This window comes from Hypanus sabinus, chromosome 5, assembly GCF_030144855.1.
Source record: "Hypanus sabinus isolate sHypSab1 chromosome 5, sHypSab1.hap1, whole genome shotgun sequence".
Classification (NCBI taxonomy): Eukaryota; Metazoa; Chordata; class Chondrichthyes; order Myliobatiformes; family Dasyatidae; genus Hypanus; species Hypanus sabinus.
Genome location: NC_082710.1, coordinates 62,908,818 through 62,935,406, shown reverse-complemented (window position 1 = coordinate 62,935,406; position 26,589 = coordinate 62,908,818). Strand labels below are relative to the sequence as shown.

The 26,589-nt window shown below is 45.8% G+C and overlaps 1 protein-coding gene across 7 annotated transcripts in view; it reads left to right on the top strand.

Annotated features, from left to right (window-relative positions):
* The window catches only part of LOC132394192 (sialidase-2-like), an 82,771-nt gene that overhangs the window by 9,252 nt on the left and 46,930 nt on the right, over positions 1-26,589 (top strand). For 3 of the 7 annotated variants that reach the window (XM_059970040.1, XM_059970038.1, XM_059970044.1), the window contains exons 2-3: positions 1,872-2,078; positions 5,305-7,367. The exons of 1 other annotated variant lie outside the window; for it this stretch is intronic. In XM_059970040.1, the coding sequence (XP_059826023.1) occupies positions 1,872-2,078; positions 5,305-6,429 (1,332 nt within the window). In that variant the 3' untranslated portion in view covers positions 6,430-7,367. Of the gene's footprint in view, positions 1-2; positions 1,243-1,793; positions 2,079-5,304; positions 7,368-26,589 lie in introns of those variants that run through there. 3 more of the 7 variants (XM_059970039.1, XM_059970036.1, XM_059970037.1) reach the window with 3 other exon arrangements.

The following is a 26,589-nucleotide window of genomic DNA, read 5'->3' as shown; positions in this document are numbered from 1 at the left end:
CGGTCAGAGATGGGGTGAATCGTGCAACTCCTCCTGTTCCCTCCGGAGACAGTGAGAGCGAATCCGGAGCTGGCCGGTGAACCGAGGGGTCGAATACCCTGTCCCATCCTCGTCTCTGTCAGTGGAGCCCCGCCGCTTCTGAGGTGCCCGCGACCAGCGGTTCTCCGGCTCAGCCTTAGCGACCCCCGTCTCTCAGAGCACAAAACGGCACCAGTCTGTTCTCCCAGCCCAATACCCTGGGCACTTCCTGTCGCTTTCCCTCTTCCTAACTCTACTTTCTGCACAAATCCCAACCAATTGTTTCAACTGCCAGTGATCCTTCACTTTCGTTCGTCCGGAAGGAAGGGTGCCTGTGAATGGGAGAAGCACTGAAGAGGAACTGGCAGACTGGACAAGAGGCATCGGGACTTTTGCTGAATGTTGTGTATCTGATGCGATGCCGGGGTCTTACTGGTTTATATAAAGTTATATTTACAGTAGGTAAGCCCCAAGTTACTGGAGGAAGTGTGTTAGTGTGGATAGTACAGGCTGGAAGGACCGAGCCAATTGAGTACCCCTGGGATCGCTTCTTTCCCCTCAGTTGATTACTACAGTATTCAGATTAATGACCTGGAGGATGGAACAGAATGTGAAGTTCCAAGCTTGCCAATGACCTGGAAATAAGTGGAGACGCCATTTGGTGATGAGGACATTGTGGCTCTGCAAAAGGTTAGATTGAGTGGCTGGGAGAAAAGAGGTGGCGTGGATAAATGTGGGAAGTGTGAACAATCAGAGGATGGATTATTATCGAAATGCAGAGGGATTGCGGATGAGTGAAGTTGAGAGAGCCTGGGGGTTCAGAACATTCATCACAAAAAACTAACAGGAATGTCCAAAAGGTAGCTCAGACGGCAAATTATATGTTGGCCGATGTCGTAAAGGGATTGTGGTTCAAAAAGCAGGCTGTTTATTTTTCATAGTTGTACAGGATGAGGCCGTGCACGCAAACAGTTTTAGTCACCTTACTTAAAAAGGATTCAGTAGCAATACAAGTATTCCAAAGGAGATTCAGCAGGTGAATTTCTGGGAGGAGAAGGTTGTCCTAACATGAGTATAGATACCCTCTGACAACACAAAATAGGCCAACTGGTCTGATGCTGCTACTAATTTGTTTTTTTTTGTTACTCATACAACTGCCCCTGCTTTTATCCAGACCTCCTTGATAAGCCTCTTGCAGTTCTGCCGAGGGTGACATTGAAGAGGGTGAGTCATTTGAAGATGACCAGAGTCTCGGTCATTATTATTAAGAATGTGGAAGATTCTGCATCACCTTCTTTATTGTCATCTCCTAAGACATTAATATTCAGCAGATCACAAGCACGGAGAGAGCACCTCCGACTGTAGCATTCCCTCAGAGGTGTGAACCTTCAACCCACAGCCTCTTATTTAGAAATATGAATGCACAAACTAATTCAATGACTGCTAGTCATTAAACAAAAACTCAGTGTTGATCCAATAGAAGTTATTTATTGGTTTGACATTAAATCAATACTCTTCATTACAATTGGCTCTTTGAGCAAAAGGATTAAAAGGTCAAATCCTCTGGTCAGATTTGACATAGTTATTTTGACATGGAAAAAGACAAGGAAAATTCAAACGATTCAATAACTGAAAGGGAAGAATTCCTTAGTGTGTGGAGGAGGGCAGGGACAAGCTGAATTGCTCTTAATAGCGCTGCTATGATCTAGAGAGGCCAAATGCCTGGGCTCCTCACTTACTCAATGTGTACAGTTTAAAACCAAGATTCAGAAGTAATGTTGAGCAACTTCCTCCTTCAGCAGAGAAGTTGGTATCTTTTATATAACTGCAAAATGTTCTACCTTTCTATCAAGATGGCTTGTTCAGATTCTTTGTGCAAAACCGATCTGTTCAAGAAAAGCACAGGAACGGGTGGATTTCGAATTCCTGCACTGCTCCACATTCCAGACTCAAACATACTTCTGGCCTTTGCAGAGAGCAGACGCGGCCCCAAAGATGAAAGTGCTGACCTGTTGTACCTGCGATGCTGCGAATATAATAAATCTTCAGAAGATTTTCAGGTAAACTAGAAGTAGAAATCCAAGCAAGTAAGCAAATACTGATGAAGCAAATGTGACTATACTTAAAAATACAACCAAACTGATCCACCTGTTGACACCAGTATGGTTTCATCCAACATCTTGTTTACATTGATTCGGTTACAGTGACTGTGTGAATTACTCTGCTACTCGCTCAGAATTACTTTCTTTAAGGTTTTGATATGCACCACATGTCAATCTTAAACATAGCTTGTGAATTGTCCTCACTGCAGAGGATATGCAGAGGAATGTACTTTTCCTTATTTTGGGAGTGATAAACCTTTACAATTAAATTCATTCGCCCTGTCTTTTGTCCACTTGCAGGAGGCAGCTTCCTTCCTCTCAGCTTTGGACTTGGAAGCTGCCAGCACTACAATACTAAGAAAAAATCTCAGCTTTTCCCAGTTAGCATTAACTCGCACTTAGCGTGTCTTCACTGTTCGAATGTGGGTGTAACTGGCAAGGTCTTCCCTTTGTTTCTCTCCACAATTCCTCACTGGAACACGCTGGGAATTATTTTCATGAGGTATAGCAACCTCTTTGGTGAAGGTTCTCCACAGAAGTTTCCAGATATTAGCCACTAATGAAGGAACGACATATATTCCCACCTCTGGTGGTCTGGGACCCGGGGTGGAGGGGGGGGGGGGGGAGAATTGGTGGCATTTTCTTCCGCCACAGCCTTTGTAATTTTAGTTGATGTTGGGTTTGGGAGTTGCTGACAAAACAGGGAAATGATAGGCTGGAGTACAGAGAGTTAGGGAAGCAGCTTTGCACTGAATGAAGTTCTAATGCTGTTCAAACTACAGTGAGAGTACGTAATCACATTCCTGACCTGTGATTTGGGGGAGTATAACAATGCAGTATAACAACTATTTTACATAGTATTTACATTGTATTAGGTGTTACAGGCAATCTAGAGATTATTTAAAGTATACGGGAGGGTGTGCGTGCGTGTCAGGAGGGGCCGGTTGCGGTAGGACTCAAGTGCAGAGCAATGAATGTTCTTTTACCAGGATTTTATTAGCGGCCACAGGGGCAACAGTCTCAACACCAGGAGGCAGGCACGAAGCCGGAATGGCAGGTGGAGGTCTTACCCAGGAAAGGCTGTCCAGCGAGGGCTGATGATTACGGGTGCTTCAGGCAAGAATCAGGTTCCAAACAGGCAGAATCCGGAAACACAGAATTCAACAATTTCCGTTGGCAGTAGTCACTATAGCAGGCTGGAACGACTCAGTTCAGGACTGGGACGAACAAGCAGAGAGTGTGAGTCGAGGCAGGGTTTAAATGGACCGGGTAATGGGCGAGAACAGAAACAGGTGGGTGCTATTGAGGAGATAAGTGGGGAATTGGCGAGAGTCAAGGAAGGGGCTGGTTCAAAGCCCACATGGTCAGGTGAAAGAAGGTAGAATTTAAGGGCTGTCAGCAGAGCCCCTTTGACCCAGTGTTCAGGCCGAATCCATAACGGTGCGTTATCGTGGATCGGGATCGAAAAAAAATCTGAAGTTCTTTTACTAAGTAAGTTGAAAAAGGTACATCCGGTATTATTTAGCTTCAGTTAGTCAAATGTTTGTCTTAGTATATAGTACTGTATATAATTTACCTTTCTATGCATATAAACACTTATGTTTCAGCGCCGGGCTCGGGAACTTCTTCCCCCCAAGTTCGATCCAGTGACAGACCGCTTCCGAATGTGCTCTCCATCCGTGCTGGGTTGATGTGGAGGATCAAAAACCCAAAACCCAATAATTAAACCACTGCATTGCTTAGTAATAATTGGAGCTTTCATCGGGGCCTTTCTCACTTTATTCTTTAAAATTGTTCCGATCGTTGACCGACGTAGCCTAACGTTTTTACACTGACCGATGACGTTTCACCTCTTACCGATCGCTTTAATATTTCCACTTTATTTTCAATCGCGATTGTGATTACTTTCGTGAATAGAAACACTGCGGATTCAGAGCTCCACCGCCAGGTCCGAATATCCACGCACTGAGACAGGTTAAATAAGGTCTGGGGTTCCGCTGGGTCCTAATGTCCACCAATTAAGAGAGGTTGAATAAGGGACTTGAGCATCCGCATTTTTGGTATCCGCAAGGGGTCCCGGAACCAATCCCTCGCGGATAAGGAGGGCAGACTATACTCGTGAGGATACGAACAGAACTGACCAGACACACACATTACTGTTACAAGGGCAGGTCAGAGTCCGGGTTGTCTGTCGTAGGGCATTTGCTTTGTATTTCCCCAAAGCCTTGCCACCGTCTAGAAGGCAGGTCCGATGTGTGATGGGAAATTCTCCAATTCTTTGGATGGGAGAAGATCCAATAATATTTATGAAACTTGATTTTATTTCAGAGGAGACACCTTTTGGTACTGGGTTTACCATCTCTACAGTGGCTGTAGTACATGCTGTCTATTTAATCTCAGTAACTGGTCGTGTCAACTGAGAAAATGAATGCCATACTCCCACTCCTCAGTGCTACTTCCAAAAGTATCTGAAAGCTTATTAAACCTAAACCATTATAACAATATTATGAGAAATCTTCAACCTCTGTCACCCTCTCCAGAGCAATTAAGGAAGGGCAGCGAATGTTGGTTTGGTTATCAGGACTGAAGGAATGTGAGAAAGCTGGTGCTTGGACACAGAGCCGGAAACTGGAGTACGATGATAACTGGGTGCATGTTTAGACTTTGATGCTTGTTTGTCCTGGGACACTGAGAAAGTTCCCAGGCACTGAACGAAATACAGGAAAAGGATTAAACGTGAAACTTAGGGATGGGTTAAAATAAAGAAATTAATAGAAAGTAATTAATCTGCTTTTAAGAGGAGACAGATCATGCAGATCTAAGCAGCTGGAATGGGGAATGTCAATGTAAAAGATTGAAGTTAAATTATCACTGCAGATTGATCATGGTGGTTATAAATTGTTAGAAGGTAAATTCCTCTCTGAAGTCAGAGCTGTCTTTTTGTCAAGTGATTGACGTCTGCAGTGGATTGTAGGAAGTGCTGGCAAACAAAAACTGCAGCCATTCTAAAGTCAGTTCATTTAAAGGGGATCAGGACACCCATCGCTGAGCTGAATGGGTCAACTGGCTCTCATTGTTCACTATTTACGTCAGTTCAATGAATGGAAAATCCCCAGGAATTTTTGAATGTTAAAATTGCTAGAATTCTATTCTATCTGACTATGTCTTGGTCTCATTTTCTCAGTGGGAGGATGCAAAACCTATCCAGTCTGCACAACTAGGGAATTGCCGATCCATGAATCCTTGTCCCGTCTATGAGAAAAAAAAGAAGACAGTCTTTCTCTTCTTCATTGCAGTCGAAGGATCAACATCAGAGCAAGAGCAGATCAGAAGTCAAAAAAATGCTGCACAACTTTGTTATGTTACTAGTGTCGACAATGGACAGACGTGGGGTGACATTATAAACCTAACAGACAACGGTGCCAAAGCAGAGCCTTGTATAGGTGTCACCATCAATACATGGGCAACATTTGCCCTGGGTCCAGGCCACGGTATTCAGCTAAACAGTGGACGTCTTGTTATCCCTGCCAATGCTCACGTGGTAGAGTCCAATGAAATCGGGGTACGGGCTTTCACTTTCTACAGTGATGATGGTGGGAAGTGCTGGGAAATTGGCAAATTTATATCTGGGGAGGAGTGTGGGGAATGTCAGGTGGTGTCATTGGATCAAGCCAATGGATCCAGTGGGCAGGCTTTAATATATTGCAATGCTCGGAACAATAAAGCAGATAAGAATCAGTATCGGGTGGAAGCCTTCAGTAATGATGGTGGGAAAACCTTCACAGAAGGGAAACTGGTGACACAGCTGGCTGAATATTCAGCAGGTTGCCATGGCAGTATCATCAGTTTTCCTGCCTCAGACATTTCACATATCCAAAACTATCCTGACCTTGTAACGTACCACACTCAAAAGGGAGGTGATGCTTCAAATTTTGACGTTATGTTGTTCTCACACATCACAAACTCCAACCCACGGAGGGATTTAGGAATTTACCTTTGTACTTATTCTGGTGACCCTCAAACCCAGACAAAACCTTATCCTGGTGACCGTCTTACCTGGACAAACCCTTGGGTCTTTTTCCCTGATGAAAGTGCCTACTCAGAACTGGCATTTGTTAAACTTCCAGAGGAAAGAAATCCTGTTGTTACTTGTTTGTTTGAATGCGGGAAAAACACCGATATGATCTCATTTTGTGTTTTGCAAATTGATGATATTATTGAGAAAACTGTAAAGAAAATGAATGATACTCAGAATCCAGAAGTAGACAAATGCACAATTAGTAAATGCTTTCATTGCTGTTGCTGCTAGCAGCTGGAATAGATTGTGTTTGGGATGCTTGGGTCCCCAGTGATCCCTCAGTTACTTTTTACACACCTTTGCGCAGATCATAGCTGCTTTTCTTGAGCTCTACGGATCCCTGGCAATGTAGGCTCGATGTCACACTGTAAGTGCTGCTCACATGAAACTATCGATCCGGGGTTTCTGGTTCAGGAGGACCCAGAATTGTATGTTCATCGTGTGAAATAACCTTCTGGCAGGTTAACTAAATCAAAGGAATTTTGTAATGCTTGCTAGCTTTGAAATGAAAATGCAGATATAACCACAAAAGCACTTTTATTCAATGCAAACAATCACGGCACAACAGGTCTGCACACAACAGGTTGTCAGATTCCACCTGCTGATACCAGAGAACACATGGGAAATTTCCACATTCTGCATTAATGCCAGAGGTAGAGAACAGCAGTCAGTCTGCTAATATCATGCTCAGAAATAAATAAATGTAATAAGAGAATTCATGCATAGAAACAGTAAGATTTGAATAACCTTTTATTGAAAAAAGATCAGGCTCTTTCGAAATAGAGATACGCTTTTACGACTATTTCTTACAGTTTCTCATGAATCAAAATATTACAGTAAGTTTCTGCTCTAAAGAATGCAATGGTCAGTTGTTAATGATACAAAGTTGAGTTTGGTTTCTCCAGTGTAAAGGTGGTTCCCTCATTGTGCTGATGTTTAAAGCACAAACTCTAATGTCTACAGCAACTGAAAGTTGTGTTCATGATGACAGTGGGAGTCGGCCTTTGAAGCTCATTGATACTGTGCTGGCTGCATTATTTTTCACCGGCACAGTCCGATGGCAATTTGGTATTTTTCTGAATTAAAACACATTCTGCTGAAGTTTTGTTTTTTCCTCTTCCTTTTGTAAACCTAACAACTGCAGTGAGTAATAAACATTTGACCTGCAACATTGTAGACTTTGTCTTTACAGAACCCAATATAAATCACAACTAACAGATGCTGAAATTTCTAGCCTTTACCCGTGTCCAATGTATTCTGCATCTTACCCCGTTTCACGTTGTCTTTTTTAATTCCCACAATATGTGCTGGATTGTGTTAAGATCTGTCAGTGCTTTAGCTATTTTAGCCAGAATTTCAGATTTAAGCTGAAATAGTTAAATTTCAAGTCTGCATCAGAGCCAAATTTGTCAACATGTTTTTCCATTTTCAGATGTGTGTGCTGATTGGACACATCATACTCATGCCCCTTCCTTGGTGTAAGGGGTGCAGGATGCCACATTTTATCAATACTGTAGGAATGTATTCAATACAGAAGATGATCTGTACAACCAGAGTGTCAAATTATTTCCACAAAAGATCTCATAAGCACCACAGAATATATTCCATTGAGAATCACATAAATCAATTCAAGTCACTTTTTATTGTCATTTTGACCATAAACCGATCGTACACTACACAGCACAAATGGAACAACGTTCCTCCAGCACCATGGTGCTACATGAAACAACAAAAAACTACACTAGACTATGTGAGACAACACAAGACTGCAGAACTACGCAGGACTACATAAAGTGCACAAAACAGTGCAGCACAGTATGTGGATGGGTCTTCACACTAAATAGAAGGTGGATGGGCACCAGGAAGGTGATATTTAATAAAGCAAGAGCCAGGCAATGGTACAGGATGCTGAAGGGGACATTCAGAAGCAAAGTGTGAGCGCAGCAATGGAAAACGTAAACACAAGGATGCAACAAAGATCAAAGTTCAAAGCAACACACACTGTGGGAACTCGGCAGGCCACGCGGCATCTTTGGAAAAGAGTAAACAGTCAACGTTGCTGAAACCCTTCATCAAAGTTCAAAGTGAAACATAAATTTATTATGAAAGTGTGTATGTGTCACCAGATGCTACTGTGATATTGTTGTCTTGCAGGCATTTACTGGAAGGTAAAGAAATACGATAGCATTTATTAAAAGCTATAGAAATGAGCTTCCTGATATTGCCAAAGTAAGGCAGGAAAATTAGAGCCAAAGCCTTTTGTTGATTGCACAATGGTTGCATAAGCGGAATCAAAAGAAGGGGAGACCATTTGGATTTTTGTGGTGGAATTGAAGAGATTGTCTGAGCATTGTCCATTCAGTAAGGGGCTTAATGATATACTCAGAGATTGTTTAGTTTGAGGAATCTTAAAAGAAAGCATTTAAAACTGAAGCCCAGCTTACATTTAAAAGAGCAGTGGAAATCACAGTTTCAATGGAAACTGCAGACAGAGACACAATTGAGTTGCAGTCTGGAATGAAAGTGAGCTTGATTAAATTGTTCAGAGAATGCTCATCTAAACATGAAACAGCCTGGCCAAACAAACAGGAGCTCACGTACACCAAACAAATGCAGATTTAAAGGTGAAGCTTTCAAAATTGCAAGGACACATACAAAGAGCATATCAGGCAGACAAAAATAAACGGTCTACACAGAGAACAAACACACAGGGGTAAGAGTGACACAGAACTGGGTAGCCTTGAAACTTACAATGTGAAAGCTACCAACAGGAGCACAGGAGCAGGGAGGTTCTACTGCAGTTGTACAAGGCCTTGGTGAGAACGCACCTAGAATATTGTGTGCAGTTTTGGTCCCCTAATCTGAGGAAAGACATTCTTGCTGTAGAGGGAGTACAGAGAAGGTTCAACAGATTGATTCCTGGGATGGCAAGACTTTCATATGAAGAAAGACTGAATCGACTAGGCTTATACTCACTGGAATTTAGAAGATTGAGGGGGGATCATATTGGAACCTATTGTAGCAATGTGCTACACACAGAGCGAGAGACAACAACATGCAGTTGGTAAGTCGTTTCGAGACTAGTTTATTCAAACTTTGCGGCGCTGGCATTTAATCCCTAGTGCCCGCGCTCTCTGGGCGGAAATGACGTCAGAGGTGCATTACCAAAGTCTCTCCCTGCATGCACTGGCTATTTGTGAGCCGGTTCGCTTGCGCAGAAAGTGGGTCGCCACATAACCCCCCTCCCCCAGAACCGGCGATACACCCCCCAATATCCTCAGTCTGGGTCGGACTCTGTTTGGGAGGTCTGCCTCTGCGCCGCCGTGCCTGAACCTCAACCAGCTGCGCCAAGTCCACATGAGCCGGTTTGAGTCGGTCCACCATGAAAACCTCCTCTTTCTCCCCAATGTCCAGAACGTACATGGACCCATTGTTGTTGATCACCCTGAATGGCCCCTCGTACAGCCGCTGTAGCGGTGCCCGGTGTCCACCCCATCGTACAAACACAAACTTACAGTTCTGCAGGTCTTTGGGTACATGGGTCAGGGTCCGTCTGTGCTGTGAAGTGGGTATGGGGGCCAGGTTGCCGAGCCTTTCGCATAGCCTGTCCAGGAATGCTGCAGGTTCTTCCTCTTGCCCCCTTGGGGCTGGTATGAACTCTCCCGGGACGGCCAGGGGTGCACCATGCACCAACTCGTCCGATGAGGTGTGTAGATCCTCTTTGGGTGCTTTGAGAATTCCACGCAGGACCCAGGGAAGCTCGTCCACCCAGTTAGGTCCTCTCAGGCGGGCCATGAGAGCCGACTTCAAGTGATGGTGGAAGCGTTCCACTAGTCCGTTCGACTGTGGGTGGTAGGCAGTAGTGTGGTGTAGCTGCGTTCCCAACAGGCTGGCCACAGCCGACCACAGGCTGGAGGTGAACTGGGCGCCTCTGTCGGAGGTAATGTGGGCTGGTACCCCGAAGCATGCTACCCAGGTTGCAATCAGTGCTCAGGCACAGGAATCGGCAGATGTGTCGGTGAGCAAGACCGCCTCTGGCCACCTTGTGAACCGGCCTACCATAGGAGGCACCGCGCTCCTCGGGACAATGGTAGGGGTCCCACGTTATCCACCTGAATGTGGTCGAACCTCTGGTTGGTAGGGCTGCACCTTGGCTGTTTGGCATTGCGCGCACGTTCTGGCCCATTCACTGACCTGCTTGCGAAGTCCGTGCCACGCGAACTTGCTGGAGACTTGCCGGACGGTTGTCCTGATAGATGGGTGCACCAAACTGTGTATGGATTGGAAAACTCGCCGCCTCCAGGCTGCCAGGATGATGAGGCGAGGTTGGCCGGGAGCCACGTCACACAGGAGGGTCCTCTCACCTGGGCCTATGAGAAAGTCCTGCAGTTGCAAACCCGAGACTGCGGTCCTGTAACTGGGCATCTCGTCATCTGCCTGCTGCGCCTCCGCCAGTGCTGCATAGTCCACCCCCAGGGACAGGGCCTGGACAGCTGGTCTGGAGAGTGTGTAGAGCTGCACTGTGTGGGTGCCGTAGGTCTGTATCATGCTGCTGTTTGCGGCCCTCAGGGTGGGTCCTGGCTTCCTGTTGCGGGTGTCGTACCCCGTCGGGGGCAAGACGCTGATCTCCGCTCCGGTGTCAACCAAGAAGCGACGTCCCGACTGTTTGTCCCAGACATACAAGAGGCTGTCCTGGTGGCCAGCCGCCATAGTCATTAGCGGCAGCTGACCCTGGTCCTGGCCCTTGCAGGGCAGGCGACAACAGCTGGTTTTTGTGCCCCACCGCTGGTGGTAGAAACACCACTGTTCACTGTCCTCCTCACTCCTGCCTCTGTGTTGTGTGCGCCCCCTGCCAGGCCTGGTCAACGGCGCTCACCACGTGGTAGCATGTAATCAGAAGAGATCTGCCCAATGTGGAACTGGGCTTCTGCTTGGCTAAACCACACGCGTGGTCGCAGCGTCCAGAAAGTCGGCAGTTTTAGCGAAACTGTGTGAACAGATGAAGAGTTGGTCATCTTAGGTCCAAATCCCTTGAACTTTCCACACCACAGGTGTTAAGCACTTCCTGTATTTTTTTTTATTAAAGTTATCATTGTTCGCAGACCTTTAATCCTTACATTTATGATTAAACCACTTTGAAGATGACAGGTGTGATCACACAAATCCATAACTATTTCGTAATTGGTGATAATTGTGCTATTGATTTCAGAATTAGGTTTATCATCATTGTCATGAAATTTCTTGTTTTACAACAGCTATACACTGCAAGATGTTAAAAATTACTATTTAATTAATATCTTATAATGACTAAGTAATGCGAGAAGAGAGCAGAAGTAAGGAAATGCTAATGGACTCTTCAGAAATCTGATGGCAGAGGGAAAAAAATCTGTTCCTGGTGTGTGTCTTCAGGCTCCTGTACCTCCTCACTGATGGTAGCGATGAGAAGGGGGCATGTCCCGGGCGGTGAGGATCCTTGATGATGGATGCTGCCTTCCTGAGGTACCACCTTTTGAAGATGTCCTTGATAGTGACATCAGATGGTGGTTTGTCTGAATGAGAAGAGCTCAAAGCTGAACAAGGTGCCTGAGCTATGATCCTAAGGTCGGGAAAAAAACCACTGCTGGAATTATGTTATGTGTGAACCGTCGGGGTCACCAATGTAGCGATGTGCTACACACAGAGCGAGGGACAACGACACGCAGTTGGTAAGTCGTTCCGAGACTAGTTTATTCTGCGCAAAAACACTTCAACAAAGTGGAATTAGCTGAGACCTACTTGCAGGTGGAGAAGGAAAAATGCTCATTTTTACCATTAAGGATAACGAGGAACATCTCCAAAACCTCAATACAATGTTAAAAACATTAGAAGATTATGGGCTCAGAGCATGATGCAACAAGTGTGAATTCTTCAAAACAAACATCACTTTCCATGGTCACATGATTGTCCCAGTTGCAGTACTGTTTAGGATTCATCAATTACTATGACAGGTTGCTGCCAAACCTGGCTACTGTGCTCCACCCCTTGAACTTATTACTGCAGATCGGGAAGAAATAGCAATGGACAAGGCAGTGTGAGTTGGCTTTCAAAAGGTAAAGGAAATAGTGACGTCAGTCGCTGTAGTCACACATTCTGATCCACATTATCCCGTGAAGCTTGCCTGTGACACTTCGCCTCATGGGATAGGAACAATCATGTTACACGTTACGAGCGATGGAAGTGAACTTCTTCTTCATGTGCCTTGCTCGTTACACGCTTGGGCGATCACGGTCTTCCACATTGAACGATCCCACGCAGTGTCAATGATATCTCGCACACTTGGATCTGTTAGTTCTTTCACACTCTCCATATATGATCTTCTTTCCCTTCCCCTTCCGCGTTTCCCAGGCATACAGCCTTGTAAAATAAGGCATTCTATTTCTCCCTTTCTGATGACATTGGCCAACAATTGAAGTTTCTTCTCATTTAATGTTCTCATTAAAGATCTTTTTGTATGGGCACGTTGGGGTATTGCCTCATTAGTTACCCTATCTCTATATATTTTCAGCATTCTTCTAAGAAGCCACATTTCTGGTGCATCTAAGTTTCTTTGGAGTTCTGGTGTTATAGTCCATGTTTTGGAAGCATACAGCAAGATTGACCAGAGACTTTTAGTAGCCTAAGCCTTGATGTCATAGAAATGTGTCTGTTGGTAAAAATGAGTTTCATTTTTTGGAAGTTGGTTTTGGCAATGGCAATTCTTTTCTGAACTAAACGCCTAGGTAAACCGTGGTCAATGAAGCAGGATCCCAGTAAGATTAACCGTTTACTGTTCACTCTTCCACATTAACGTATGGTGAAAAGGTGTTGCTTCTATGATGTTTCTTAGTGCTTAGAATGAAAACTTTTCTCGCGCTGATCCTGCTCACACAAGCCCCCTCCTTCCTGTTTCTCCAAACTGGTATTTTCCCACAAGATGCAGCGAAACTGGGTGTGACATCATCACATGCCATGATACATCACAGACAACAAATTTACTTTCAACAACCTTAACTTTAACTAGAAAATAATTACAAACGAATTACTAAAGCAAAAATGTAATAAAGCTGAACAAATGCCTTAAGGGCAACACATAGGTCTTCTGCAGCACTTGCTATTAGGGTGGTATCGTCTGCATATCTTATATTGTTATGTTAACACCTCCAATTTCTATCCCATCTAGGTCTATCTCTCTGAGAATCATTTCACTATAGATCCCTGTCTAACTCCACTTTGAATTTTAGTCCAACTGCTTATATTATCATCAAATTTTGCCTACGCCGTTTGGATCCAATATAAATTTTGAAGCAGTTGTTGGTCCCTTCCATCAGTGTTTAGTTTAGCAAGATTTTGAGATAATTTTTCATGTTGCACTTTTTCGTATGCATTAGTGAAACCAAACAAACATAAAAAGACATCATTTTGATATTCAATTGCCCTTCTGAAAGCATTCATAGTATGAAAATTGCTTTCCTAGTTCCTCTATCCTCAATAAACCTATATTGCAGTATAGAGGTTTCTGGCCTTAACATGTTTTCAATTCAATTCAGAACAATTCTCAACAAAATTGTTATTATACCGAGTGCAAGATAGACAGACAAGACAATTGTGCAGTATTGCAAAGGAAGAATGGCTGAATCAAAAATGCAATGAGATAGAAAGCCATATTAACAACAGCACAAAAATGCACAAGAAAATTAAGGAAATTACTGAAAGTGAACACCCCATAGAATTTGCATCACATTCCCTCCCTTCCCAAAGGGAAAATGGAGAAAAATTATGCACAGATTGCCAGAGAGGCCTTGAATCTAGTTTGGGGTGTAAAACATTTCAGCCAGTATCTGTATGGAGAGTTTACCCTCGTTACTGTTCAGCAACCAGTCGTGTCCATGTTCAGTCCACAGAAGGGGATTCCACCAACAGCAGCAGCACGAATGTAGAGACGGGCTCTGTTTCTTAGAGGACACAATTACAGGACTGAATTCAAAGAGGACGACAAATCATGGAAAAGCTGATGGATTGTCCAATTACAGAAAATTTACAGAAGAGAACACTCAGATCTAGAAGGCCACTGTAAATGGCTGAATGTGCAACTGAAATCCCACTTCCCCAATTTTTACCAGTGCCAGGAAGAATCTGTGGGATTGAGAGTTGCTTTACCATCCAAGCTGAGAGCTAAGATGTTGAAGGAACTACATGCTGGTCCTCTGGGCAAGGTTAAACTGGCAGTGCTGGCTCATAGCTTTCTCCAGTGGCCTGGGATAGATCAGCAGATCCAGCAGCTTCCCATGCACTGTGTGGGATGCCAACACGTCAGGAGGTTGCCAAGAGCAGAGCCTCTCCATTCCTGGCAAAGGATTCATGGGGATTTTTCCAGAGCATTCATGGGCACGTGGATGCAGCTACAAAGTGGCCAGAAGTGTTTCCAATATCCTCCACTACAGCCTCACTCACTGTTGATGTGTTGTAAAGCCTCTTCTCAAGGACTGGTGTTCCAGAACACTTCATCAGTGACAGTGAACCAGTTTGTTATGGAATAGTTTGTGATGGGCAAAACGAGTTTGAAACTGGCTCCAGAATTGACCCTATGAACTGTGCTGCTATTGAGAGAGAGAGGGGGGGAGGTGTCCAGAGCAAATGAGAGAGAGAGAGACAAGGTTTAATGTTATGGTTCCTCTGCTGATAGTTTACCTTTCTCCAAGGACACTTTCCCTGCTTGTTAAGATTCAGAGACAGCAGGACAGAGCCGATTGATAGACAGCATGTGGAGATAAAATCATGTCCGCTGGGACACAGACAGACACACCACGGGACAAGAACGAGCTTTGTGCACCCACATGAAGGTGGGGCTTTGGAGGATCGATTCGGGGAATCGATCAGTGGCTCGCAGTGTGAGAAGGTGCGACCGGTGGGGAATTATTTGTGTGTCCTCCCTCGCCTGGGTGACAGTTCTACCACTGAAGAATGGTCGTATGTATTATGGTCATAGTTGCTGACCACAGCAGGACTGCGGGAGACAACAGGAAGCTCATCGGCAATGGCATCACCTCTCTCCCTCTCCAATGTTACTCAAATAACTACCTCGACCTGAACTGATGTGAACTCTTCACCATTCTAAGACTCTATCCATTTAACCCTAGGTTTCAAAGAGCCTGGTTTTGGTTCCTATTTCCACACTTCTGTATATATTATTACTAACCCGTTTCATATATTTGCATTCTATAGTACTGTATTGCATAGTTTACTAATAAACTATCAGTTACTAGTAATACCAGACACCAAAGTGTTTTCCATTTCTGCTGGTTCTTTAACCCAGTCACGGGGTTTGTGACAAGTTTCAGTCATTTCTGAAAATGAATGCAATCAGACATATTACATCTGCATCGTACCACCCAGCTACAAAAATGACTTTTTGGAAAGGTTTGCCCAGTGTCTAAACAACACACTGCCTGCAATGTCAGCAGAAAACACATGACACTGACACTGAAGCACAAGCTCACCAACTTCCTCCTTGCATTTTGCAACGCAGCACATTCCACAACCAACTACTTAATAGCTATGCTGTTCCTGGGTTGTCCCTTGCACTCATGCTTGGATCTCCTCAAACCCAATTCCAGAAGGACTATGCAGGACAAACACCTGAGACAAATTGAAGGCTCCTCAAACAAGGAGGTTAGATGTTTCACTCCTGGACAAGCAGTCCTGGCGAGGGACTACAGTGGAGATCAGAAGTGGGTGCTCAGAAAGATTGAGGACAGATCTGCACCACTCTCCTACACGGTGGAGACTGCATCTGATATCAACCAGCGATGACATATCGATCAATTGAGAAGAATAGTTTTTTAAAGAAAGGGGGGGCGCAGCTTCAGAACCACTTCCTGCAGTCCCAGAGTCAACTCCTATGATCATCACGAAGAGGTCTCAGAACCTGAGGTTGTTGCACAACCACAAGTCTCACTTGCCAGGCAGAGTGAGCCCCCTTGTCAGGAAAGATGCTCTCCCACAAGAGTAAAAATCCCCCACAGTCATTATATCTTTAGGCCAGAATGGGACAATCTAAAAATTTTGTAGATGTCTGTACGTGGTTGTTGCATTACATAGCATACTGTGTATATAGTGGAGATGCAGTCTCTATTGAGTTGGAGTTTATACCTAAGCAGGGAGGGGTGTTGTGTATTTAATATTTTGGTAATATTTGAGTAATCTTGTATATAAATATTGTTTGATTAAGCATTCATGTTCATTTCAATAATTATTTATGGGTTATATGTAAAATATATTAATTGCACACGTCATCACACAACCAGTCCCAGCCGGTGCTGTCACAAAAACAAATGAGGCTGTAAGGACTGATAATGAGGGGCCAGAGCATCTTGAAAAGATAAACGTAGTGCCCATCAGACTAGAAACTTGACCAACTTTGCTGATAAGGTCTCTCATTTAACCCCGAAACAGAGCGAGCAGCTGACAAAACTAATTAACCGGCATGCAGATGTTCCGAGGCGATGAGTACATGATGTTATTGTTACTTCAGCCCAGCCTATTAAACAGCACCCCTATCAGATGAATTAGAAAAGAACACGCTGGTGGAAAAAGAAATTGAACATATGCTAGCTGCTGGTGTTATCAGGCAATCTTCCTCCGACTGGGTAACTCCATGTGTGGCTGTCCCGAAGCCTGATGGTAGTGTACAGATTACAGGAAGGTGAATGCCATCGCAAAGACTGATGCTTACCCTATCCCAAGGGTGGATGATTGCATTGATAAAGTGGGAGAGGCTAGGTACATCACCAAGATTGACTTGCTAAAAGGATACTGGTGTGTTCCTTTAACTGACAGGGCTCGAGAAATTTCAGCATTTGTCACTCCATCAGGGTCCTGTGAGTATAATGTCTTGCCTTTTAGAATGAAAAACGCTCCAGTGGCATTTCAAAGGATGATTGACTCCGTGATCAAAGAGGTAAAGAAAACAGGGGCTTACATTGACGATTTAGTGGTTTGGAGTGATAAGTGGGACGAGCACATTGTGGCTGTAGAGGAACTGTTTAAACGGCTGTCTAAAGCCAATCTCACAGTGAACCTCGCCAAAAGTGAGTTCGGCCACACTGCGGTCACATACCTGGGGTATGTAGTAGGACAGGGGCAGCTGGCTCCTGTGCAGGCTAAAGTACAGGCTATTTCTGAAGTTCCCGTCCCGACTGATAAGAGGGCACTGAGAAGGTTTCTGGGAATGGTGGGGTACTATCGGAAGTTTTGTAAGAACTTTACAAAGCTCTTGCAAAAGAATGAAAAATTTGTGTGGAGCAGTCCTTGCCAAGAAGCCTTTAAGAGGCTGTAAACTATACTATGTCACCACCCTGTGTTAAAAGCACCTTCAAAACCCTTCTCCCTGGCAACCGACGGAAGTGACGAGGCTGCAGGGGCAGTGTTACAGCAGAAAGCTGAAGACAAAATTGACCACCCAGTGGCATATTTCTCTAGGAAGTTCAATGTGCACCAGAGAAATTATTCTACTGTAGAAAAAGAATTACTGTCACTTATTCTGGCATTACAGCATTTTGAGGTTTACATTTGCCGGCACAGAAGCTATTAATAGTTTATACTGATCACAATTTTTGACTAACATGAAGGATAAGAATAGGCGGTTACTAAGCACAACATGTAAAGGGGACTGACAATGTAATTGCTGATTGTTTACCTAGGTGTTAGATTTGAAAGCATATCTGTGTTACTCTGTTGGTCAATGACTACTTCTGTATTATATTAGACTCTGTAATGTGCCTTACTATTGAATTTTTACCCCCTCTGTAAAAATTCTTTGTAAGGGTGGGGGTGTTATGTGTGATGGAAACCACATAACCAGATGGAGATGAGGTCCAGAGTTAAGCTCCCTGTGAACTAACGAGGGAGAGAGATGAAGGGGGGGAGCCATCCTGCTGCAGATGTGAGAAAGACGAAGATCTAAAGTTATGACTCCATGGATGATTTAGTATTATGGCTCCATCGCTAATAGATGACTTTAGCGCCAAGGACATTTGGCCAGTTTGTGTGGATCCCTGCTGACACAGCAAGGAGGAGCCAGGTGGTGGACATGTTGGATAGCTGGCACCCCAGCAGGGGAGATAAAAAAGCAAATCTGCTGAGACACTGGCAGACACGCCACGGGACACGAAAGAGCATTCTGCACCCACAGGAAGGTGGGGACTTGGAGGATCGATTCAGGGGATCAGAGGCTCACTGAGTGTGAAGGCAGACCGATGGGGGCCTCGTGCGTGTGTCCACCCTCGCCTGGGTGACAGGCTCACCACTGAAGAACGGTCTGGCTGGGAACAGATGGGTCACAGTCGGTGACCATAACAACACAACAGGACAAGAAGGCAATGGAAGGTTTGCCTGCTGCAACTGCTCATCTCTCTCTCTCTCTCTCTCTCTCTCTCTCTCTCTCTCTCTCTCTCTTCTCTCTCTCCCTCCCTCCCTCCCTCCCTCCCTCCCCCCAACGTTACCACAGCAACTACCTCGACTTAAACTAAACTGAACTGAACTGAACTCTGCATCATCTTAAGACTGTTCATTTACCCCCAGACTTTGATAGAGCTTGGTCTTGATTTAGATTTCCACACTTCTGTATATATCATTGCTAACCTGTTTTATTTGTATATTTGCATTTTATTCTACTGTATTACTTAGTTTACTAATAAACACTTTTAGTTTGTTACAATCCAGCAACAATGAATATATGATTGAACCAGGGTTTTTATTTATTAAACACCGCTAAAAGAAACCCAAAAAAGTAAACAAATGACTAGCAACCGGAAGTCAGCTGTGATACGGCAGCTCGAACAGTTCTTAAAGCGAGAATGCGAAAAGTTTTTAAAGCGATAATGTGAAAACAGTTCTCAGAAGTAGTAATGGGAAGGTCCAAAATGATTTACAGTCCATTAAAGGAGAGGCTTTCCTTGATAATAAATTCTCTTTTGTGGCGTTACTGCTGAGCTCAGTCGAAGTATGCTTCGATCAAAGGATTTACGATGAAGGAAAATGAAACGGCTTAAAGGACCTGACCTTCCTTTGGCAAAACTTTACCCAACCCTCTATTCTGGCAGAACAGGAGTTATCATGGGCATAGCTGATGAATTTCTTCCGAATGAGAATCAAACCAGGTCGAACTTGATTCACTGTTGAAATCAACTTTCCTCGATCTTTAACTTCCCAAACTTCGAATCTTCACTCTCCAATGACTGGACTGGCAGAAATAACCTTTGACTTAAGGCAGAAAGTAAAACTCCACTTTCAAATGAAACTGTGTCACAACAACGGAATACGCAGCAGCATGGAGTCACTACCAAATTCACCACGGACTGCCCACGTCACAAGGTGGGGTTCTCCTTTTTGTAGCCGATGAAAAAAAATCAAATCACCTCTCACTGGCGGGAAAATGACATCACTCCCCCATCACAAGACCATCTCCAGCATAGCTTCAATGACATCATGGTCACGTGACAGGTACAAGATACCCACGGGTACATAACATCTCCCTCCAAAAAAAAATGTGATCTGTCAAGAACAAAAGTTTAACAATTAACTATTTACAGGAGAATACAAACATACAAAATTTACAATGTACACAGTATACATAGTATCATCATACAGTACCTTACAACTTACTATACAGTAGGAGTGTTACAATATCACTCCATATAAAAAATACATTGTACATTCAACATCAAGATAGACAATCAGCAATTACATTATCTTTACCTTTAATATGAGTTATCAAAATATTGTACTCTTGTAACATTAAAATCCAATTTAATAATCTTCTATTTTTGTTTCTCATCTTACTCAGAAACACTAACGGATTATGATCAGTGTAAACGATAAGTGGTTTTTGAGTTGTACCAACATATACGTCGAAATGTTCTAAGGCTAAAACAAGAGATTGTAGCGATGTGCTACACACAGTGCTGAAATAACAACACGCAGTCGGTAAGTCGTTTCGAGACTAGTTTATTCAAAACTCGCGGTGCTGGTATTTCAATCCCTAGCTCCCGCCCTCTCACTGCGGAAATGACATCAGATGTGCATTACCGAAGTCTCTCCCCACGCGCTGGCTATTTCGGTTCGCCTGCCCAGAAAGTGGGTCGCCACATAACCCCCCCACCCCAGAATGTCCTCAGTCTGGGTCGGACTCTGTTTGGGAGGTCTGCCTCTGCGCTGTGGTGCCTGAAACGCGACCAGCTGCGCCAAGTCCACATGGACTGGTTTGAGTCGGACCACCGTGAAAACCTCCTCTTTCTCCCTAATGTCCAGAACGTACGCGGACCCGTTGTTGTTGATCACCCTGAACAGCCCCTTGTACGGCCGCTGTAGTGGCGCCCAGTATCCGCCCCCTTCGTACAAACACAAACTTACAGTTTTGCAGTTCTTTGGGTACATGGGTCGGGGTCAGTCCATGCTGTGAAGTTGGCACGGGGGCCAGGTTGCCGAGCCTTTCGCATAGCCTGTCCAGGACTGCTGCGGGTTCTTCCTCTTGCCCCCTTGGGGCTGGTATGAACTCTCCCGGGATGGCCAGGGGCGCGCCGTACACCAACTTGGCCGACGAGGTGTGCAGAACCTCTTTGGGCGCTGTACGAATGCCAAGCAGGACCCAGGGAAGCTCGTCCACCCAGCTAGGTCCTCTCAGGCGGGCCATGAGAGCCGACTTCAAGTGATGGTGGAAGCGTTCCACTAGTCCGATCAACTGTGGGTGTAGGCAGTAGTGTGGTGTAGCTGCGTTCCCAACAGGCTGGCCACAGCCGACCACAGGTTGGAGGTGAACTGGGCACCTCTGTCGGAGATAATGTGGGCCGGTACCCCGAAGCATGCAACCCAGGTTGCAATCAGTGCTCGGGCGCAGGAATCGGCAGATGTGTCGGTGAGCGAGACCGCCTCTGGCCACTTCGTGAACCGGTCTACCATAGTTAGGAGGTACCGCGCTCCTCGGGACACTGGTAGGGGGCCCACGTTATCCACCTGAATGTGGTCGAACCTCCGGTGGGTGGGTTCGAACTGATGCAGCGGGGCTTTAGTGTGCTGCTGCACCTTGGCTGTTTGGCACTGTGCGCATGTTCTGGCCCATTCACTGACCTGCTTGCGAAGTCCATGCCACGCGAACTTGCTGGAGACCAGCCGGACAGTTGTCCTGATAGATGGGTGCGCCAAACTGTGAATGGAGTCGAAACCCCGCCGCCTCCAGGCTGCCGGGACGATGGGGCGAGGTTGGCTGGTAGCCACGTCGCACAGGAGGATCCTCTCACCTGGGCCTACGAGAAAGTCCTGTAGCTGGGCATCTCATCGTCTGCCTGCTGTGCCTCCACCAGTGCTGCATAGTCCACCCCCAGGGACAGGGCCTGGACAGCTGTTCTGGAGAGTGCGTCCGCCACGACGTTGTCCTTTCCCGAGACGTGCTGGATGTCCGTCGTGTACTCCGAGATGTAGGACAGATGTCGCTGCTGGTAAGCCGACCAGGGATCGGATACCTTCGTGAACGCGAAGGTCAACGGTTTGTGGTCCGTGAACGCGGCGAGCGGCCTGCCTTCTAAGAAGTACCTGAAATGCCGGATTGCCAGGTATAGCGCCAACAGTTCCCGGTCGAAAGCACAGTATTTGAGCTCGGGTGGTCGCAGGTATTTGCTGAAAAACGCCAGGGGTTGCCAGCGACCCTCGATGAGTTGTTCCAGCACCCCACCGACTGCCATGTTAGATGCGTCCACTGTGAGGGCGGTAGGGACGTCCATTCTGGGGTGCACTAGCATCGCGGCATTTGCCAAGGCTTCTTTCGTTTTAACGAAAGCGGCGGCGGACTCCTCGTCCCAGGTAACGTCCTTGCGCGGACCCGACATCATGATTCGGGTAGCTGAAGGGAGAAAATGGTGGTAGAAATTTACCATACCCACGAATTCCTGAAGGCCTTTGATTGTGGTGGGTCGGGGGAAATGGCGGACCGCATCTACCTTAGCAGGCAGAGGGGTTGCCCCGTCTTTAGTAATCCTGTGGCCCAGGAAGTCGATGGTGTCAAGCCCGAACTGACATTTGGCCAGGTTGATTGTCAGGCCGTATTCACTCAGTCGGGCGTAGAGTTGACGGAGGTGGGACAGATGCTCCTGACGACTGCTGCTGGCTATGAGGATGTCGTCCAAATAGATGAAAGTGAAGTCCAGGTCGCATCCCACCGCGTCCATTAACCGCTGAAACGTCTGTGCGGCATTCTTTAGGCCGAACGGCATGCGCAGGAACACGAAAAGGCCGAAAGGGGTGATGAGTGCCGTTTTGGGGACATCTTCCGGATGCATTGGGATTTGATGGTATCCCCGAATGAGGTCTACCTTGGAGAAGATCCGTGCGCCGTGCAGGTTTGCTGCAAAGTCCTGAATGTGCGGCACAGGGTAGTGGTCCGGTGTCGTAGCCTCATTCAGCCTGCGGTAGTCGCCACACGGTCTCCAGCCCCCTGTCGCTATGGGCACCATGTACAGTGGGGAGGCCCATGGACTGTCAGACCTCCGGATGATCCCCAATTCCTCCATCCGCTTGAACTCCTCCTTCGTCAGGCGGAGCTTTTCAGGGGGGAGCCTTCGTGCGCGGGCGTGGAAGGGTGGTCCCTGGGTCGGAATGTGGTGCTGTACCCCGTGTCTGGGCATGGCTGCCGTGAACGGCGGTGTCAGAATCGATGGGTAGCCCGCCAGGAGTCTGGTGAATTCATTGTCTGACAGTGAGATGGAGTCCAGGTGCGGGACCGGCAACTTGGCTTCACCCAGGGAGAATGTCTGGAAAGTCTCAGCATGCACCCATCTTTTCCCTTACAAGTCGACTAGCAGGCTGTGAGCTCGCAAGAAGTCCGCCCCCAGGAGTGGTTGGGCTGCTGCGGCCAGTGTGAAGTCCCACGTGAACCGGCTGGCGCCGAACTGCAGCTGCACTGTGCGGGTGCCGTAGGCCCATATCGTGCTGCTGTTTGCGGCCCTCAGGGTGGGTCCTGGCTTCCTGTTGTGGGTGTCGTACCCCATCAGGGGCAAGATGCTGATCTCTGCTCCGGTGTCAACCAAGAAGCGGCGTCCCGACTGTTTGTCCCAGACGTACAAGAGGCTGTCCTGGTGGCCAGCTGCCATAGTCATTAGCGGCAGCTGGCCCTGGCCCTGGCCCTGGCAGGGCAGGCGACAACGGCGGGCTTTTGTGCCCCACCACTGGTGGTAGAAACACCACCGTTCACTGGCCTCCTCACTCCTGTCCCTGTGTTACGTGCTCTCCCCTGCCGGGCCCTGTCTGGTCTGCTGTTGGGCGCGTGGCCTGGTAATCTGACCGACAGACGCCACGGTCTCCCTCTTGGCTTTCCACAGCACACTTGCCCAGGCTGCCACCTTCCGGGGGTCGCTGAAATCTGCGTCGGCTGTCGTGGTTTCTCGTGCCCCACAAATGACCAGGAGACGTAGAAGATTCTTCAAAAAGGGTTAAACTTTAATTTGCAAATCAAAGCTGAGACAGTCATTGAGCTAGTCGCTGACTGCCCACCGATCCTTGGACATAGCATTTTTTATAGCTATCTCCTGGTTTAGTTGCATTAGCATATCCAATCGGTCTATAGTTGCGTATCGCAAGTACATCCGCCACTATTGTTTCTACCCATTGACTTAAACATGTTCTAATCTACATCTCTTAGCTACCTCTCATTAACACACCATTGTCTTCTACATTCCTAAGATTTCATTCTCCTACTAAATTGGGCGACAGTGAGAGTAGGAATGGAATTAGATGGAGGATGAATGCGTGGCTGAGGGATTGGAGCAGGGGGCAGGGATTCAAGTTTCTGGATCATTGGGACCTTTTCTGGGGCAGGCGTGACCTGTTCAAGAAGGACGGGTTACACTTGAATCCTGGGGGGACCAATATCCTAGCGGGAGGTTTGCTAGGGCTACAGGGCAGAATTTAAACTAGTAAGATGGGGGGGGGGGGGCAGGAATCAATTTGAGTAAACTGTGGGAGAGGAGGTTAGTTCACCAGTAGAGCAAGTAAGTAGACTGTGTGTGAGGGAGGAAAGGCAGGTGATGGAGAAGGGCTGCGCTCAGCCCGAAGATGTAGGGGAGAAGAAAGAAAAGGATAATAAATTTGAATGCATTGTTAGGGATGAAAAGAGAGGAGGAGGTGAAGAGTATCTTAAATGTATCTATTTTAATGCTAGGAGCATTGTAAGAAAGGTGGATGAGCTTAAAGCGTGGATTGATACCTGGAATTATGATGTTGTAGCTATTAGTGAAATATGGTTGCATGAAGGGTATGATTGGCAACTAAATATTCCTGGATTTAGTTGCTTCAGGTGTGATAGAGTAGGAGGGGCCAGAGGAGGAGGTGTTGCATTGCTTGTCCGAGAAAATCTTATGGCGGTGCTTTGGAAGGATAGATTAGAGAGCTCCTCTAGGGAGGATATTTGGGTGGAATTGAGGAATGGGAAGGGTGTAGTAACACTTGATAGGAGTGTATTATAGGCCACCTAATGGGGAGTGTGAGTTGGAAGAGCAAATGTGTAAGGAGATAGCAGATATTTGTAGTAAACACAAGGTGGTGATTGTGGGAGATTTTAATTTTCCACACGTAGATTGGGAAGCTCATTTTGTAAAAGGGCTGGATGGTTTAGTTTGTGAATTGTGTGCAGGATAGTTTTTTGCAACAATACATAGAAGTACCGACTAGAGATGGGGCAGTGTTGGATCTCCTGTTAGGGAATGCGATAGGTCAGCTGACAGATGTATGTGTTGGGGAGCACTTCGGGTCCAGTGATCACAATAGCATTAGCTTCAATATAATAATGGAGAAGGACAGGACAGGACCTAGAGTTGAGATTTTTGATTGGAGAAAGGCTAACTTTGAGGAGATGCGAAGGGATTTAGAGAGAGTGGATTGGGTCAAGTTGTTTTATGGGAAGGATGTAATAGAGAAATGGAGGTCATTTAAGGGTGAAATTATGAGGGTACAGAATCTTTATGTTCCTGTTAGGTTGAAAGGAAAGGTTAAAGGTTTGAAAGCACCATGGTTTTCAAGGGATATTAGAAACTTGGTTCGGAAAAAGAGGGATGTCTACAATAGATATAGGCAGCATGGAGTAAAGGAATTGCTCGAGGAATATAAAGAATGTAAAAGGAATCTTAAGAAAGAGATTAGAAAAGCTAAAAGAAGATACGAGGTTGGTTTGGCAAATAAGGTGAAAGTAAATCCAAAAGGTTTCTACAGTTATATTAAAAGCAAGAGGATAGTGAGGGATAAAATTGGTCCCTTAGAGAATCAGGGTGGTCAGCTATGTGTGGAGCCGAGGGAGATGGGAGAGATTTTGAACAATTTCTTCTCTTCGGTATTCACTAAGGAGAAGGATATTGAATTGTGTAAGGTGTGGGAAACAAGTAAGGAAGTTATGGAACCTATGACAATTAAGGAGGTGGAAGTACTGGTGCTTTTAAGAAATTTAAAAGTGGTAAGTCTCTGGGTCCTGACAGGATATTCCCCAGGACCTTGAGGGAAGTTTGTGTAGAGATAGCAGGAGCTCTGACGGAGATCCTTCAGATGTCATTAGAAACGGGGATTGTGCCGGAGGATTGGCGTATTGCTCATGTGGTTCTATTGTTTAAAAGGGTTCTAGAAGCAAGCCTAGCAATTATAGACCTGTCAGTTTGACATCAGTGGTGGGTAAATTAATGGAAAGTATTCTTAGAGATAGTATTAATAATTATCTGGATAGACAGGATCTGATTAGGAGTAGCCAGCATGGATTTGTGCGTGGAAGGTCATGTTTGACAAACCTTAATTGAATTTTTTGAAGAAGTTACGAGGAATGTTGACGAGGGTAAGGCAGTGGATATAGTCTATATGGACTTCAGCAAAGCCTTTGACAAAGTTCCACATGGAAGGTTAGTTAAGAAGGTTCAGTTGTTAGGTATTAATGCTAGAGTAATAAAATGGATTCAACATTGGCTAGATGCGAGATGCCAGAGAGTAGTGGTGGATGGAGGCCGGTGACTAGCGGGGTGCCTCAGGGATCTGTTTTGGGCCCAATGTTGTTTGTAATATACATTAATGATCTGGATGATGGGGTGGTAAATTGGATTAGTAAGTATGCCGATGATACTAAGGTAGGAGGTGTTGTGGATAATGAGGTGGGTTTTCAAAGCTTGCAGTGAGATTTATGCCAGTTAGAAGAATGGGCTGAACTTTGGCAGATGGAGTTTAATGCTGAGAAGTGTGAGGTTCTACATTTTGGCGGGAATAATCCAAATAGAACATACAGGGTAAATGGTAGGGCATTGAGGAATGCAGTGGAACAGAGAGATCTAGGAATAACTGTGCATAGTTCCCTGAAGG